The 18,418-nt window shown below is 44.1% G+C and overlaps 2 protein-coding genes across 2 annotated transcripts in view; both read left to right on the top strand.

The window, feature by feature from the left end:
• The first annotated feature begins 1,909 nt into the window (after window positions 1-1,909).
• Mpv17l (MPV17 mitochondrial inner membrane protein like) lies at window positions 1,910-8,257 on the top strand. Its single transcript, XM_090325033.1, has 4 exons — window positions 1,910-2,362; window positions 3,397-3,467; window positions 7,753-7,782; window positions 7,978-8,257. Exons 1-4 carry the CDS (start codon window positions 2,053-2,055, stop codon window positions 8,155-8,157), a joined length of 591 nt encoding a protein of 196 aa, XP_090181159.1. The 5' UTR covers window positions 1,910-2,052; the 3' UTR covers window positions 8,158-8,257.
• A 7,229-nt stretch (window positions 8,258-15,486) lies between these two features.
• Bmerb1 (bMERB domain containing 1) overlaps window positions 15,487-18,418 on the top strand; it is a 35,201-nt gene continuing 32,269 nt past the window's right edge. Inside the window, exon 1 of the mRNA XM_090325032.1 lies at window positions 15,487-15,748. Coding sequence (XP_090181158.1) covers window positions 15,643-15,748 — 106 coding nt within the window. The 5' untranslated portion in view covers window positions 15,487-15,642. The remainder of the gene's footprint in view (window positions 15,749-18,418) is intronic.

Here is an 18,418-nt window from a genome sequence, read left to right as displayed (position 1 = left end):
AACCCAAGAAATGCAAAACTAGACGTAATATAGCATTTTTGCCTGAAATTACCCAAAACTTTTTCTGTATTTTTAAAATACTAATATCCAATGTTAACACAGAAAAAAGAAATGCTCTTACACATGACCAAATTTAAAGTTGTTATCAAAATCTTTGACAACTCCCCCACCTTCCCCCCTCCCCAAATAACAACCCCCCACACTCTGTCCAAGTACTGTGGCTTGGACCCAGGATATAGGCACTGTCCATGAGCTTATTTTGCTCAAGGCTAGCACTCCGCCACTTGAGTTCACAGCACCACTTCCAGCGTTTTCTGTTTATGTGGTACTGAGGACTTAAACACAGGGCCTCATTCATGCTAGACAAGCACTCTACCACTAAGCCACATTCCTAGCCCAGTACAGTACATCTTGATCAATGCCGTCCCATTCATCCCTCCCCCCCATCTTTCCTAATCCCATTCATAAGTATATAGTAATTTTACCAAGGGGTTTAACACACAATGTGGCTCTCCATAATGGGATAATTAACTGAGCCATGGCATGCAGGAGAACTGGTTCCATGGCCCACACTGGAGATTTAAAGGTGTGATTAAATCTTAAGCAATGTAACAATCAACACAGTGCCATGCCAGGTGTGCCAGGACTGGCTGTCAGGTGGGAGAAAGGCACTTTCTGGCAGTCATTTGAATAAAACTGGTCTGTGGGCTGGCAAACTGTATTACATCAGTATTTCCTTGTTATGTAAAATGTCAACATTCGGGCAAGCTTGGGTGAAGAGTATTTGTGAACTGTCTGTACATTTTTGCCACTTCTTTCTTTCTGTTTTGGCCACTTCCCCCTCCCCCAAGTCTGTAATTACTTGAAAATTAAAGTTAAAAATGTAAAGATTGGGGCTGGGAGTGTGATCTAGTGGTAGAGTGTTTCGATTTGTAGGTACACATACACAGAAAAAAGCCAGAAGTGGAGCTGTGGCTCAAGTAGCAGAGTGCTAACTTCAAGCAAAAAAGTGCTCAAGGATAGTGCCCAGGCCCTGAGTTCAAGCCCCAGGACTGGAAAAAAAGGGGGGGGGGAGTAAAGATTGCCAGGTGTCTGTAGCTCATGGCTGTGATCCTAGCTACTCAGGAGGCTGAGTTTGGAAGATCTGGGTTCGAAGCCAGCCCAGGCAGGAAAGTCCAAGAGACTCTTTCCTCCATTTAATCACCAAAAAGCCAGAAGAAGAGCTGTGGCTCAAATGGTAGGGCATCAGCCTTGAGTGAAGGATAGCAGCCAACCTCTGAGTTCAAGACCCAGTACTGGGGCGCACCCCTCCCCCCAACACACACAATAACATGCAAGAAGAAAATGAATTCCATAAAGTCAAAAATTCCATCTGCCGTGCAAGCGCCCACTGTCCTCAGTTTGCAGGGCTCAGCTCAGGTGGTGGGAGGCGCCGACCACCCCCGGCTGTGGTCGGAGGGGCGACATCAGTGGGGCAAACACGCTGAGCCTGGTTCACGAAGCGCCGCGCGTTCTGACTTCTGACACACAGTGGCACCGCGCGCCCTGGAAGCGCGCATCGCTCTGCTGGTAACTGGGTTTCCCTACATCTTTTCTTCCACGACCTAGAAATCACACGCCACAAACCCCCTCATTCCACGGCGCACAATTCAAAGGGCATTAAAAAAAAGAAAAAAGCAAGCGTGCTTATTACAGAACATCGTCGATCTCTCCAAAACCAACCACAAAACCCCTCACACGCCAGGCACGATGACTTCCGGTCTTGAATTCTCCCAGCCCCTCCTCCCCATCCCAGCCCAGTGGCGAGGATTCACCTCCGGGGCCCGGAGCCCCGCGTGGGTCAGGCCAGGCCAGGGCCCGACCCCCACACACACTCCCTCCCCTCCACCCCTACCCCCGCTCCCGGGACGGCCCCGGGCGCCGGATTGGACGCGCGCGCTGGGTGTGTGCCGGGGTGCCCAATCGCCGGGCGGCAGGCAGGTGCAGGTGGGGACGGAGTGGAGGTGGAGGTGCCCCGCGGCCCGGAGCCGGCGCGGTGACGCCGGGGCGGGCATGGCGAGCTGGTGGCGGGCGCTCCAGCACGCGGCCCGGCGCTACCCGTGGCCCACCAACGTGCTGCTGTACGCCGGGCTCTTCTCGGCAGGCGATGCGTTGCAGCAGCGGCTCCGCGGAGGCCCCGCCGACTGGCGGCAGACGCGGTGCGTGGCCGCCCTGACCGTCACCTTCCACGGCCACTTCAACTACGCGTGGCTGCGGCTGCTGGAGCGCGCGCTGCCGGGTCGCGCGCCACGCGTGGTGCTGGCCAAGGTGCTGTGCGACCAGACGGTGGGGGGCCCCATCGCCCTCTCGGCCTTCTATGCGGGTGAGGGGCCCTATGGACGCCACGGGGGGGGGGTCCCCGGAGGCATGGGGGGGTAGGGCTGGGGGACTGGAAGCTGGAGGAGGGGGTCTTCAGGGGATGGGGAGCAGGGATGGATGCTGGGGTTGGGGTGTTGGGGGGCTGGGTACTGGGGCTGGGTGTGGGGGCTGGGGTGGCAAGGGACTGGGGGCTAGGCTTCTGAGAAATAAAAGTGTCTGGAGCTATTGGGGAGTTGGGGGTCTAGTGTGTCCTGATCTAGCAAGCTGAGGAGGGGCTAGAGAGAGAGGGAGAGGGAGGGAGGGAGAGACTGAGACAGAGACAGAGAGAGAGACACAGAGAGAGGGAGGGAGGGAGAGAAAGAGAGAGAGAGTTGTCGATTGAATTTAGAGCCTCACACTCTTATCTTGCCACCCTCCCTTCAGACCCCAAGGCTGACAAGCTACCACTTGAGCCCCAACGCCACTTTCATTTTTTACTAGTTAATTGGACGTAACAGTCTCATGGACTTTGCTGCCTGGGCTGCCTTTGAACCTTGATCCTCAGCTCTCTGCCTTCTTCACTAGCACCTGGACATTCTGCTTTAATTATAAAAAAAGGTTTTTTTTTTGTCTATAATTTTAAAACCTGCAATTGTAATTAAAGTTTTACCACATTCCTTTAAAAATTCCCCAGTATCATCACCATTACCACCATCATGATCATGAGCATCATCAGTCCTGGGGCTTGAACTTGGGGCCTGGGTATGGTCCCTGAACTTCTTTTGATTAAGGTTAACACTCTACCTCTTTTACCTCTTGAGTCACAGAGTTACTTCCAGCTTTTTCTGTGTATGTCCTATTGAGGAATCCAACCCAGGGCTTCATGCATGCTAGGCAAGCACTCTACCACTAAGCCACATTCCCAGCCCTTTTCCCCACTTTTAGAATCTTAATCCTCAGATCTTAGCCTCACCTTCCTTAGTAGCCAGGATTACCGGCCTGAGTCACTGGTGCCCTTGTACACAGCATCTTTTACAATTCTGTGTGTTTTGCAAACAGGTATGAGTATTCTCCAGGGAAAGGATGATGTATTTTTGGACCTGAGACAGAAATTCTGGAATACATATAAGGTAAGTTGGGATTTTTTTGGGGGGGGGGTCAGTTGTGGGTCTTGAACTCTAGCCCTGGACGCTGTCCCGAGCTCTTCAGCTCAAGGCTAGCACACTGCCACAACGCCACTTCATCTTTTTTTTATCAGTTGTTCGACTTGAACTCAGGGCCTGGGCACTCAGAATTCAGAGATCAAGGCTAGCACTCTAGCACTTGAGCCAAAGTACCACTACTGGTTTTTTTTTTGTGTGTGTGTGTGTTTTTTTTTTGCCAGTCCTGGGCTTGAGCTCAGGGCCTGAGCACTGTCCTTGGACTTTCTCAAGGCTAGAGCTCTACCACTTGAGCCTCAGCACCACTTCTGGCTCTTTTCTATATATGTGGTACCAAGGAATTGAACCCAGGTCTTCGTGCATGCTAGGCAAGCACTTTAGCCACTAGGCCAAACTCCCGGCCCCACTACTGGTTTTTGAGTGGTTAATTGGAGATAAGAGCCTCATGGGGACTTTTCTGCTCCAGGCTGGCTTCAAACTGTGATTCCCAGACCTCATCCTCCTGAGAAGTTAGGTAACAAGCATGAGACACCATTGCACAACTAAGACAGGTTTTTGAGTATTTTTTTTAACAATATGTACATGTCTAGTGGAACTGTTCTTAAGTTCTACCTCAGCCTCCTAAGTGACTGGAATTGCATGTGTGCAGTACAGTGCCAAGTTTGAATATTTTCAAGGACTTGGGGTTGACTCAGGGCTTCATGAATGCTAGGCAAGCATTCAACCTCTTCAGCCTAGCTTTGCTTTTGTTTTGCTTAATGAATGAGGAGAGGTTTGGGGATTGGTTCTATGTCTTATTTTTTTTTCTGTTTTAAGGCCTTCTTAAAGGTGTTTATAGAAGATAATGTTTCTTCATGAAGAAAGTTACCTGCTGTAGTGTTTGCTCATGACAACTTCATATAATGCAGACCAACAAATACCTTATTCACTTATTCACTGAAGTTTCAGTGAACAATTTTTTTTGTGGTAGTGGTACTGGGGGATTTGAACTTGGGTCCCCACACTTGATAGGTACTCTTACCTCTGAAGCCATACTGCCAGGCCTGTTTTTTTTTTTCTGGTTATTTCTGAGATAAAGTCATGTTTCCTTCCCAACTTGGGCCAAAAGCAGGACTTGATTTCAAAAATAAGCAAAAAGGACTGGAGGCATGGCTTTAGCAGTGAAACATCTGCCCAGTAAGCACAAGAGCATGAGTTCAAGCATTAGTCTCAGTGCCACAAAAAGAAAGAAAGGAAGGAAGGAAGGAAGGAAGGAAGGAAGGAAGGAGGGAGGGAGGGAGGGAGGAAGGAAGAAAGAAAGAAAGAAAGAAAGAAAGAAAGAAAGAAAGAAAGAGGAAAGGGCAAGGCAAAAGCAAAGAAGCAGGAGTCCAGGAAGAATGTGGAAGTATTGAGAAGGCAGAAAGAATGGGTAGTTTGATGATAGGTCAGAAGTGTTGATGTTTGGGAAATGTTGTATCTTGGACACCTTAGGTTATTCTCAAGGAGATTTACAAAAAGAGGAGAGTTCAGAACCAGAGGGACTAGACCCAGGAGAAATTGTTTCCAAATTAGGCTCTCTCTATCCAAGCTTGATTAAAAAAACTAAGAATACACATGGTTTTTTTTTTGTCAGTCCGGGGCTTGAGCTCAGGGCCTGAGCACTGTCCTTGGACTTTCTCAAGGCCAGAGCTCTACCACTTGAGCCTCAGCACCACTTCCGGCTTTTTTCTATGTATGTGGTACAGAAGAATCGACCCCTGGTCTTCATGCATGCTAGGCAAGCACTTTAACCACTAGGCCAAACTCCTGGTCCAGAATACACATGTTTAAAAGTCTAAAAGAAGCATCTGAAAAACATGTGCCACTGTCTTGAGAGAATGAGGAATTTTGGTTGTTGTTGAGAGACAGCTCTGCCTATTTCATGTTTTTCCAAAGAAGCTTAGGAAGTATCAGCCTAATTTATTTGTTGTTGCCTTCTTCATCACACTTGGGTTTTAGGGGCTTTGTGATTTGTGTTTTATGTTCTGCACAGATGGTAGGCAATTCTGTCTCTTTTTGCTAATAGCACTGTGTGTTATCTTTCAGAAACATACATATTCTGCTTCTTTTTTATAGTTGTTAGAAATTAGAGGGTTGGGATTATGGCCTATTGGTAGAGTGCCTGCCTACCATGCACAAAGACCTGTATTCAATTCCTTAGTACCACATACATTGAAAAAATCAGAAGTGGTATTGTGGCTCAAGTGGTAGAGCACTAGCCTTGAGAAAGCCAAGGACAGCATGTAGGTCCTGAGTCCAAGCCCCTGGACTGGCAAAAGAAAAAAGAAAAGAGGGGGAGGGAAATGGGGACAAAAACATGAGAAGGGGTATCAATTTGTGAGAAGTAAGACAACTAACTTGACAAATGTAACTCTAACCCTTCTATACATTACCCCGACAATGAAAAGAAAAGAAAAGAAAAAGAATTTGTTGGGATCATTTCAACTTAGATAACTTAAAAGAACATCTAATAATTTCAAACTTAGAGAACTTAAACTGTCTTGAAAAGCTTTCCCATCCCCCTTATGAAAGTTCAACACTTGTTAACATTTTTCTGATCATGATAAAGCCCCGTTTACTTTATTATTTGCTTGTTCCATACCTTCATCCATCAATTCATCCATCCACTTATCTCTCCATTCATCTATTCATCATCTATTTATCATCCATCCATCATCCATGCATCATCCATCACCTATCATCCATCCATCCATGTATCCCAACATACATCTTTCCTGAATCACTTGGGAAAATTATCTATTACCCTTGGATACTTAAGTATCTATTTTCTAAGTATAAGAACCTTCCTAACCCAGCCACAGTTCTCTAGGTTACTATACTCTGCAACTTCAAATGTCACGATACTTTAATGTACCACCCATATTCCACTTTTTCCACTGACCATATAATGGCCAGTTTTATCTCATCTCTTTTCCTTCTGATATAAGGCCCAATCTAGGATCGGGAATTGCTGTTACTTGTCATTTTTCTTTATTCCCCATTAACCAGAAACATTTTCTCAGCCTTAAAAAATGATTATGATATTGCTACCTAGCCAGGCATGGTGGCTCATGCCTATAACTCTAACTGCTCTGGAGGCAGATGTCTTTGGAGATTAGGAAAATCGTGGTTCCAGGCCAGCCTAGGGATAAATACAAGACCCCATTTCAATTAATAGTTGGATGTGGTGTTGCTAGGGTGTTAGTTTCCACCTCAGCCACGTCTACACATACCAGGAGACACTCAGCATTCCAGCTCCCATCTTTGGTTTTTGTTTTGTTTTTGTGTTGTCGGTTATGGAGCTTGAACTCAGGATCTTCTTTTGCTCAAAGCTAGTTCTCTACCACTTTGAGCTACAGTACCACTTCCAGTTTTCGAGTGGTTCACTGGAAGTAAGAGTCTCAGGCACTTTTCTGCTTAGGCTACATTTGAACCATGATCCTCAGATCTCAGTCTCCTGAGTAGCTAGGATTATAGGTGTGAGCCCCCAGCACCCAGCTGATCCTGTTTTTATAAACATATTTCTGCTTCATGTGCTTATGCTTACTGGAAAATTGCAATGTAAAAAATATATCTCTTCTCTTTTCTCTTCTCTTCTCCTCTCTTCTCTTTGTTTTAGGTCCAAGACCTGATGACTTTCACTCCTTTGCTAGTGCTAACTGAACCACACCTCCAACCCTCTATGTGATTATTTCTAAAGTACCAATTCCTTCTAGAATTGGTAGCGGTGCTGGTTGACTTCATTCTGCAGTTAGGAATATAACTAATAAAAATGTCTTGGGTTGGGCGCTGTTCTTTCATGCCTGCAATCCTAGCTACTCAGGAAGCTTGAAGCTTGAAGCCAGCTTGAACAGGAAAGTCTGAGAAACTCTTATCTCCAATTAACCACCAGAAGTCATAAGTGAAGCGGTGGCTCAGGTGCTAGAGTGCCAGTGCCCAGGCCCTGAGTTTAGAGCTGTTGTACACACACACACACACACACACACACACACACACACACACACACACACACATCTTGGGCCAAATGCTTTCCCTCCAACTCTCCACCCACACTGCCTTTGAGGTTTTAAGTAGTTATTTTAATCAGATTAGTTGGAAATATAATACTGCCTGGGAACCCAACCTGCCTGTTTTTTGTTTTCTTTTTCCTTTTTTGTTTTTATGAGACTGAACTGTGTGCTTATTTTGAATAACTTAAAAAAGCATGCTAATAAAAGTTTTTTTTTTTTTCTTTCAGAGTGGTCTCATGTACTGGCCTTTTGTTCAGGTGAGTGTCAAATGACTTAGAATCTGGAGCTAGAGATGCAGCCCATAGCATAGGTGAGACATGGCAAACAACAACAATCAACAAGAAAACCAAAACAACTACACCACAACAACCCACCAGCCAACAACCTCCCCAGTTTACTAACCCATGGCCTTTGGCTTCTAGGCAGGCTAACAGATTCTCTCTGTGTTCCAGCTGACCAACTTCAGCCTCGTCCCCGTGCACTGGAGGACAGCCTACACAGGATTCTGTGGATTTTTCTGGGCCACATTCCTTTGCTTTTCACAACAGAGTGGGGATGGCACTTTGAAGTCGATGTTCATCTTCCTCCGGACAAAGGAGGCTGCTGCAGAGCCAAGACCCCAGGAGAAGTAAGAAGCCAGGCAGCCCCCTCTCATGCCGAAGAGCTGGCTTCTCTGTACAGAAAACACTTAACATCCCACTTACGTGATTATACTAATCCTTTAACTTTCACCTTAGCCTTTTCCCCTAGTCTAGTCTGAGAGTCTTAATTATTATTACTTTTTTTTCTTTTGTCAGTCCTGGGGCTTGAACCAAGGGCCCCTGGGCACTGTCCCTGAACTTCTTTTGCTCAAAGTTAGCACCACACTACCACTTGATTCACATCACCACTTCTGGATTTTTCTATCTACGTGGTACTGAGGAATTGAATCCAGAGCTTCATGCATGCTAGGCAGGCACTCTACCACTAAGCCACATTGCCAGCCCTATGAGTCTCGATTCTTTAATGCTTCCTCTAGTATTTTGTCTAAATTCGGTACCAGTGGCAAAAGACCATTTCAGAATTATTACTATTTCTATGTGAACATTTAATGCCAGTAGAATTCAGATGCCCCAGTGTTTATTATTATTTTTATTATTTTGGTGTCCTGGTCCTAGGGCTTGAACTCAGGTCCTGGATGCTGTCCCTGAGGTTGTTTTTTTTTTTTTTTTCTTTTCTCAAGGCTAACATTCTACCACTTGTGCCCACAGGTCCACTTTCAGCTTGCTTGCTTGCATTTTCTTCCTCTCTCTCTTTCTTCTTCTTCTTCTTCTTTTTTTTTTTGTAGCTACCTGGAGATAGGAGTCTCACAGACTTTCCTGCCTAAGCTAGCTTGAAACCTTGATCCTCAGATTTCAGCTTCCTGAGTAGCTAGGATTACAGGTGTAAGCCACTGAGATTAAAAAAAAAACTATATTCTAAAACATCTCAGGTTATTTGCTATACATTTTTGAATCAGATCACCTTCTATACAAAAAAATAGTTCTGGGGACCGGGAGTTTGGCCTAGTGGTTAAAGTGCGTGCCTAGCATGCATGAAGACCCGGGTTCGATTCCTCGGTACCACATACATAGAAAAAAGCTAGAAGTGGTGCTGAGGCTCAAGTGGTAGAGCTCTAGCCTTGAGAAAGTCCAAGAACAGTGCTCAGGCCCTGAGCTCAAGCCCAGGACTGGCAAAAAAAAAATAGTTCTGATAGTAAATATTTAATACAGATGAAAAACTGAATGCTCATGTTTTTCCCTAATGGTCTATAATTTATTATACTGATATTAAATTCTATAAACACATTTTTATCATCCAAAAAGGGAATCATATCTAACAGACATGTTCTTGATAGAATATTTCATTGATATCTTTGGCTTTTATATAATTATATCTAGTGTAATACTTTTAAAGACACATTTTTCTAGTTTTGAACATATTTGACTACACTACAGAAGCCCATTTCATAGATATATGAAATATCTGGCTTCTTAATGAACTATAGTGAATTAAAGTTGTAAAGAAAATAATAATTTTCTTCCTCTGTAAGGAAGAACTCCAACCCATTCTGTACCAGGGAAAACAGTTACTCTAAATTTCACAATGCATCATTTGGTATTTTTTCTTTTCTTTTATCCGTGGCTCTACCATTGAGCTACATCCCCAGACTTCTGATATTTCACAATGCATCATTTGGCATTTTTTTCTTTTCTTTTACCCATGGCTCTACCACTGAGCTACATCCCCAGACTTCTGCAAACTTCAATGAATAAGGTACTGAATTCTTAGTTTGAGAATTTATGTTTAAGAGCAAGAACGTATACATACATACATACATATACATGGGCATGGTGGCTCACGCCTGTCACCCTAGCTACTCAAGAGGCTGAGATCTGAGGATGGCAGTTTAAAGCCAACCTGGGCAGGAAAGTCTATCTCCAACTAACCACCAGAAAAGTAGAAATGGAGATGTTGCTCAAAGTGGTAGAGTATTAGCCTTGAGCTGAAGAGCCCAGGGACAGCACGGAGGCCCTGAGTTCCAGTCCGAAAACAAACAAAAATAAATAAATAAACAGGAAAAGAAAAAAATGTACATTTAAATCTTTACACATGTAATTTGTATGATTATGTACATAGGTCGTAAGTGTGTCATTTCTAAGTATATAATTTATTTGAACGTAATTGATATGAACATATTTTACATTAGGACAATAGTAAGGACATTTCTTATTTTTAAGAATTTATTAACATTGATTTTTACATTATATTTCAAATGACGTGTTTAACAAACAAGTATTCAAGAAGGGAATCTCTATATATAGTCACTGGCACTTAGATTTTAGAACATAATTAAAATTAGGCTGAGGGTTTGTATGTCATAGATAACATGTTAATCTATATAATAAAACATTATGTCTGTAGAGTCCTAAATTTTTATATCTATGTTGTGTTTATTTTTCCAATATCATGGTAAGGACATTTCTTGATACCTGAATTTTAAACCAACTGGGTGTTTACATTAGTTGAAAAGTAATTAGGCAAGTATTTCATACTATGTAAGATAACTCTTGTCATCAAAAAGTACAAGAAAAGCTGGGTGCTGGTGGTTCATGCCTGTGACTCACATCTGTAATCCTAACAACTCAGGAGGTGGAGATCTGAGGATCATGGTTCGGAGCCAGCCCCGTTAGAAGTTCTCATGAGACTCTTATCTCCAATTAATTACTCAAAAACTAGAAGTGGCACTGTGGCTCAAGTGGTACAGTGCTAGCCTTGAGCACAAAGAGGCTCAGGGGTAGAGCATAGGCACTGAGTTCAAGGCTCAGGACCAAAAAAATGAATAAATAAATAAAAAGCTTTGGGACAGTGTCTTGCCCCTGAGTTCACGATCCACAACCAACACACACACACACACACACACACACACACACACACACACACACACACACACACACCTGAGCTCAAACTCTACTACCAACAAATAATAATAAAGAGAAAAAGGACTGTGAATAAGATGAGAAAGGGGTCTTAGGGAGAGAGCGATAGGAAATGTTTAGGGGCTGAAGGAACAGCCCTGTGGCAGAACAATGGCCTGGGATTAAAAGTGTAAATGTGATTACTCAGCATATAACTTGCACCTTATGAGTCCTTTTCACTTGTAGAAAAGTTAATAAAAGTTACTCTCTTTTATGTGTATCATACTTGGTGTGATGAGAGAGAATAAGGCTATTTAAGAGTGTATGTTCAATTTTTTTTAATGAACCAAGTTTGTGGGGCTCTGTAATATATCCATATTTTTCTCAAAATCTGTTCAGTAGGGTGATATAACAGATACAGCAATTGAGTATTAAATCACTATGCAGTCAGTGATTGAAAGAGATTCATACATACAGAGGACAATTATTACCTGATGTGTGTTATTCTGGGTGAAGGAGAATAAGAAACGATTTAATGAGTAAAAGAACCAAAAGTTCTGGTTCCAAGACGGAAACATTTTATCTCTAGTACGTCATTAAAAATTACAACTTGGAGGCCAGGAGTTTGGCCTAGTGATAGAGTGCTTGCCTAGCATGCACGAAGACCTGGGTTTGATTCCTTGGTACCACATATATAGAAAAAAAAAATGGAAGTGGTACTAAGGCTCAAGTGGTAGAGCTCTAGCCTTGAGAGAGTCCAAGGACAGTGCTCAGACCCTGAGCTCAAGCCCAGGACTGGCAAAAGAAAAAAAAATTACAACTTGGGTTTTAAAAAATTAATGGTTTGAGTATAAAATTTGTTCAATTTTCTTCACATTAAAACCTCTAGAAGGCTGAGAAGGTGGTAGCGTGCTTGCCTAGTATGCATGAAGCCCTGGGTTCAATTCCTCAGTACCACATCAACAGAAAAGTCAGAAGTGGTGCTGTGGCTCAAGTGGTAGAGTGCTAGCCTTGAGCAAAAGAGGCTCAGGGACAGTGCCCAGGCCCTGAATTCAAGCCCCAGGACTGGTATAAAAAGAAAAAAACCAAGAAACCTCTATCATTTTAATTCTGACATGTCTGGTGGCTTAGTCTGTTGGCTATTTTGTTGTGGTTGTTATTTCTTGTTTTTGTTTTGTGAGTCCTGGGGTTTGAACTCAGGGCCTGGGCACTGTTGCTGGGCTTTTTTTACTCAAGGTAGTGCTCTACCATTTTGAGCCACAGCGCCACTTTCAGTTTCTTGGTGGTTCATTGGAGATAAACATCTCAGGAGCTTTCTGGACATGTCTGGCTTTGAACCTCAATCCTCACAGATCTCAGCCTCCCGTAGCTAAGGTGGTAGGTGAACCACTGGCACCTGGCTCAGTCCACCAATTTGCTGGTTGATTGGAGAGACTGTCTCGTAGACTTATCCTTTTTTAGAATTGCATCTTTATCTTCGGAGTCTTTCTGTTGATAGAATTTCTGCTTTGGGAATAGTTTATTATAGTTGAACTTGTGTGACCGAGAGGGGAGTTGTAAGTAGCTGTTGGGAAATTAATTTGACGTGTGGGAGACCAGACACTCTTCCATGTGCACAACACTCAGCCATTATAGCTCTGCGATTTGAACAGGGACAAAACAAATGAAATCAAGCTACATGTAGAGCTCAGGTTTGGGGTTTATAAAATTTCCAAGCATCATTCTGTCTGAATGTTTTCTGCTTGAGGATTGTAAATTGCAAAAGGGAAAATCTTCCCTGTGTACAAGGAAATCTTCCCTTTTACATAATCATAAAAGGTCTTGTGAAATTGGGCTACTTTCCGTGTGTGTGTGTGGGGGGGGGTGTGTATGTGTGTGTGTGTGTCCCAGTATTGGGACTGGAACTCAGGGCCTGAGGGATGACCCTTATCTTTTCTTTTTTGCTAAAGGCTAGAACTCTACCACTTGAACCATAGCTCTATTTCCAGCTTTTTAATGGCTAAGTGAACATGGATATCTTATGAATTTACAGGAGTAAGCCACCAATGCCTCCTTTTTTTTTTTTTTTTTAAGATAGGGGCTCACTGTATAACACAGGATGGCCTGAAACTCACTTAGGTAGCTCAGGTTGGCTTTGAACTCACAACTCCTCCCTTAGCTTAGGCTAATTTTAGTACTTTTATTACTAAAGAAGAGGCCTAGAAAAAAATAAAAATAAAACCACTAAAGTGCTGTGTGTGGCTCAAGTGGTTGAAAGCTTGTCTGGTAATTTCAAGGCCCCAAGTACAAACACCCACCCATAGTGCAAACTGAAAATGATTGCCCTTTTTCTCCGATTCTAAAAGCAATGCATACTAGTGAGTAGGCACAATGGAGAATATAGAAAATCAGCTGTAGGAGGTCACTTACTGTCAATATTTTGATGTCTTTTGAAGGTTTTGGGGACTATATTTCCAAGGGTTGGAAGTATAAGTGCTATTTTCCCCAACTTACAGGCAATTTAAAAAATTCATGCATAACTTGAACCTTGTGAGTCATTTTTATTTGTGGAAAAGTAATTAATAAAAGTAATTATTTTTTATTTGGATTATAGTTGGGTTTATTTTGGACTAAGATCCTCGGATCTCAGCCTCCTTAGTAGCTAGGATTACAGGAATGAGCCACTGGTGTACAGGGGGAAGTTTTTTGAACGTAGAGAATAGTGAAAATAGTACAAGAAAGATCCCTGAGCCCATCTTTATCTTTTGTTTTCCTCTGTATGGTTTATCCTTTCATGGGATGATAGTTTGATATTTTTCATTGCTATGGTGTATTCTACTCTATAAAGTCAATAGTTATTTCTCTAAAGCAGGTATACACATGAATGATCAGCAAATATATGCAATGAAACTTAACCAGTCATTAATCATTAGGGAAATCCCGAATAACCACAATAAAATGTTGCTTCATACTGACGAGAAAGAATAACAAATTAAAAAATAACTCTTCTTGATCTCATGGAGAAATTGACTGTCTCATACGTTGCTGCTCAGCTGCTATGGAAAACAGTTTGGCAATTTCTAAAAAAAACAAAAAAAAGTTAATCTCAGAATCGCCAGATAATCTAGCAAGTCTCCCACTAGGTTTGAATTTCAGTCAAATAAATACTAGTACAGAAATGTTTATTGGAGCATAATTCACAGTAGCCAAAAGGTAGAAATCACTCAAAACTCTACCAGTGACTAAACAAAATTTGGCCCTGTCATACAATGGAATATTAATCAGTCCTGAAAAAAAAACAAATAATGCCACAAATATATAAGAAACCTCAACAATGATATATTAAAGTGAAAGAAGGTAGGCCCCAAAGCCATGCACTGTGATCTCATTCCTATGAAATCTCCAAAATAGGAAATGTGTGGGAAAGACTGCCTCGGTGGTTGCCAAGGGTTGGATATGGAGTCACAAATGAGGATAATATGGATTAATTGAACCAGAAGTTTGAAGCCAGCCTGGGCAATATAGCTAGACTCTGTCTCAAACAGAAAACCAAATCCCCAAACAAAAAAAGTTATTAATGTTAATATACAGTGCCCTTATTATTATCTCGCCCTAAGTATTTTAGGATTTTTGTATGGCATTTTCCTTGTTTTCTCTTGAGCTATGTAGAACTTGATTATTGGTAATTTTTATTTTAAATTTTTATCAGTTGTGGGGTTTAAACTCAGGGATTGGGTGCTGTCCTGGAGCTTTTTGCTCATAGCGAGTGCTCTTCCACTGTGAGTCACAGCTCCACTGCTGGTTTTCCAGTGGTTACTTGGAGATAAGAATCTTAGACTTTCCTGCTTGGGTTGCCTTTGAACTCTGATCCTCAGATCTCAGCCTCCTGAGGAGCCAGGATTACAGGCATGAGGCCGCCTTGCCCAGCTTCCATCTTTTGTCAGTAAGATTAACCACCAGGTTCTGGAAAAGTAGAGACCCATGTTCCAAGGCGCTTTGTTGTCCCAGTGTCCAAAACCAATCTACTCTCCCTCTCTCTCCCCTCATCTCTCCCTCCTTCCAGCTCAGGTCCATGCAAATGCAGAGTCAACACAGGGGTGTGTGTGTGTGTGTGTGTGTGTGTGTGTCCCATTTCATAGTCAAAGCACACCCCCTAGCAGGTCCAGGGTCACACTTCCCTTGTGCACACTTTCAGAAAGATGGTCCATCGCTTGGGGGGGGAGGGAGCAGGGAGAGGGGTGAAGGGAAGGAAGAAGAGAGAGCAGGCTAGGCCTGCCAGGCCCGCCAATCCCACCCAAACCCTACAGCTCACAAGCCACCCCCCCCACCCCCTACCAGTCCAATGGCAAGCTCAGCTTCCAGCTTCAGTAGGGGCAGAAGCCCCGATCTTACTTCTTTGCTCGGTTTTATTTTAGTTGTGTTTGTTGTTGCGCTTAGAGTTGGGCATCAGCCTTCTCCTTCTCCTCCTTCCCCAGCCCCCAAAGTCTCCCCTTCGCGGCTGGCCTCTACTACGCATGCGCTCTGCATCCCCCCCCCCCACCTTGGGTACCAGTAGGAGGAAGAGATGGGGCTGCGCCGTCACGAGCGCCCAGCCCCTTAGAACGCGGCTGGCTGGAGTCGCTTCTCTCCCTGCAGCCGGTGGCAGGGATGGAGTAAAGTGTGTGTGGGGGGACCCCTCGACCTGCAAGGCGGGGTTCAACAATGGAGTTAAAGCAATCGATATCCACCCATCTGGAAGCCGAGAAGCCTTTGAGGCGCTATGGGGCGGTGGAGGAGACGGCTTGGAGAGCAGAGGGACTCGGGAGAAGTGAGTGGTGGAGAGGGGTGGGTGGGGAGGGGTCCCCGATCCTGCAGAGCGCAGGGAGCAGGCTCGGGACGCGCCCCCACAGCCAGGCTGGCGCTGCTGGGATGCGCAGGGGCGCACAGCCCGCTCACCCTGCCAACAAAGCAGGAGCCTGGGCTGGGCTCTGCCCAGAAACCGCCAGGCAGCTCAGCCTGGACTGGGGCTGGACTTAGGAGGCCCCCCTCCCCGCCCCCACATCTTCTCTGCCCAGAGGGAGGGGGCTCCTCTCCCGCTTGCTAAGGATGGTTTGGGGGGGCCCTGGAGAAGGGGGGAGTGTCCACCGGCAAGAGGCTCAAGGCACACCCGAGAAACCCCAGCATGCACCCCAACCTCCTTCTGCGCTGCAGGGGGAGGTCCGTCCTGAAGACCCCCCTTTCCTTGCTCCTAGAGTTAATTTCCATCTTAGTGGTGTTTGGGAGCGCACAGTATTCCCAAATAAAAGATTTGTGTTTATAACGAATGGGACACAATAGCTGAAACTCATCTCAGGGTAGAGGCAGCAGCTCAAGGGCCCAGGGTCACCAGCTGCCCCTGTCAACCTCGCCCGCACCTCCTCTGCTCAGGGGTGACCTCCCCCCCCCACATACTATCAGGGTAAGAAAGATCTCTTACCTTCCCTGGGACCCCATGGCTCCCTGGTATGACCCTGGGTGACCCGACTCTGTGTTGTTCACCAGGACTGAGTTATGTTGTCGAAAGTATTGGAAATGTATTCCTTTTCCTGGGAGGAAATGTGTGTGTGTGTGTGTGTGTGTGTGTGTGTGTGTGTGTGTGTGTGTGTGTGTGTGTGTGTGTGTGTGTGTCTGCTTGCACCGTATCTGGTACCATGAATTCAGAAAATCTTCTTGGACTGGTTGAACTGTATTCAAGTTGAAAAATCCCACTCAAATGCGCTTGTTTCTCTTCCCTGCTGTGAGGGGTGCCTTAATGCCATGGATCTTTCCCCTTCTTTTCTTTCCTTTCTTTTTCTATGGTATGTGGTACCAAGGAATCGAACCCAGATCTTCCCACATGTTAGGCAAGCACTCTACCACTAGGCCGCCCCTCCAGCCCCTTTCCTTTCTTTTTTTTTTTTTAAAAGATGGGTCCTTCCTTGTCTTTTTATTATTTTTTTTAATCCTTTCAAATCCCTGTGGCTTTGGGGCTTTGGCATAACCCCAGGGTTTATAGACCCTCAGCCCTATGGCTCATAAGCACCAAATAAAACCAAGGGTGGCAGCCTTTAGTGTAGTATCTCAATGAACTCACCAGAGCAGCTCCTGTAGTATTCTCACTCCTCTGGGCCTCACTGAAGAAATTAGGACCTATTAGGAGATTTGAGTGTTAAGCAGCACAGCCAGGATTTGGGGTCAGGTTGGTGAGAGAGTCTCAGAAGCTGACCATTGGCTTGAAAGTATGAAATCATCTGGAACAATGCTGGGCTTTGCAGAGGAAAGCTAGGCAGAGAGAAGCCATCTGAACGGCAAGAAGCCCTGGTTTGTAGACCTCACTCTGCTCCACAAACCATGTGATTTTTAGGTACGTTTCTAAGTGTCCCTCCGTCTCTTTTCTGCAAGTGGAGACAATAAATAGTGTTTGCCTTCTGGCTTTATTGGGAACAGAAAAGAAAGACCCTGTATGGAGAGCTCACAATAAGTACCTGATAGATATATTGACATCATATATGTGTGTGTGTGTCGCAAATTATTACATAGATTACAGAATATAGACATTATTGACTGCAGAAGAACTTTCTTTGATTCTTGGCAAAGAATCACAAAGAGCAGTCTCCGGGCCTGGAAATGCTATGTTGGACAGTGCCCAAATATACATTCCAATATTTCTCATCATTTTATTAGGAAAAAATTAAGAGCTAAAGGAAAACAGCAGCCAGTACCCAATTTTTGTCAGTAGCCTCTGATGATTTAGTACTTCTAAATCCTGTTGAAAGTATGGAAGAAAGAATTATGTGGGGCTGGGGGGAGAGAGAGGGATTATAGGGTTTGAACTCAGGCCCTAGGCACTGTCCCTTAGCTTTTTTGATTAAGGTTGGCATTCCATCACCTTGAGCTAGTTTACTGGAGATAAGAATCTCTTGGACTTTCCTGCCCAGGTTGGCTTTGAACCACAATCCTCAAATCTCAGCCTCTTGATTAACTTGGATTACAGGTGTGAACCACAGGTATCAGGTTTGGAGGAAAGCTTTTCCCTCTTTTTACTTCCAAACCCTCAAAGATTCTGAAGCTTATTTCCTGGGCCAATGTAAGATCACAGAATTTAATTTGCTTTACACCACTCCCCAATCTATCCCCCCTCACTTTTTCTTCATTCAATGTTTACATCTCCTTAAACACGAATCCCAAGAACCATTTAGAATCCTGAATCTGGCAAGTTTTGGTCTCTAGGCTCTTCTCATCTCTGCAAGTATTTTTTTTAAATCTAAAATAGCTTTATAGAAACACACAACTCACAGAGGATCTAGTTCATAAATCAGAACCTCCATTTATTTATTAATGAAGCATGAAAATTAATAGTATGGATTCATGGGCGTAACGGTTACTGAATCAATGTATCAGTGTGGGAAACGCTGGAGAATAGAAATTACTCATGAAAAAGAAGGCACATTATTAACTATCTTATGCAGGACATCGAACA

The sequence above is a fragment of the Megascapheus bottae genome, chromosome 36, assembly GCF_031878675.1.
Source record: "Megascapheus bottae isolate mThoBot1 chromosome 36, mThoBot2.hap1, whole genome shotgun sequence".
In the NCBI taxonomy this organism is placed as follows: domain Eukaryota; kingdom Metazoa; phylum Chordata; class Mammalia; order Rodentia; family Geomyidae; genus Megascapheus; species Megascapheus bottae.
Note: the sequence above shows the minus strand (reverse complement) of the source record. Positions and strands in the feature narration are given on the sequence as shown.

Excerpts from the sequence above, each read along its gene's own strand:
- Mpv17l (XM_090325033.1), top strand. The coding sequence starts at position 2,053 with ATGGCGAGCTGGTGGCGGGCGCTCCAGCACGCGGCCCGGCGCTACCCG. Across the intron at positions 3,468-7,752 it reads AATTCTGGAATACATATAAG|AGTGGTCTCATGTACTGGCC; the intron begins GTAAGTTGGGAT and ends TTTTTCTTTCAG. Across the intron at positions 7,783-7,977 it reads TGTACTGGCCTTTTGTTCAG|CTGACCAACTTCAGCCTCGT; the intron begins GTGAGTGTCAAA and ends TCTGTGTTCCAG.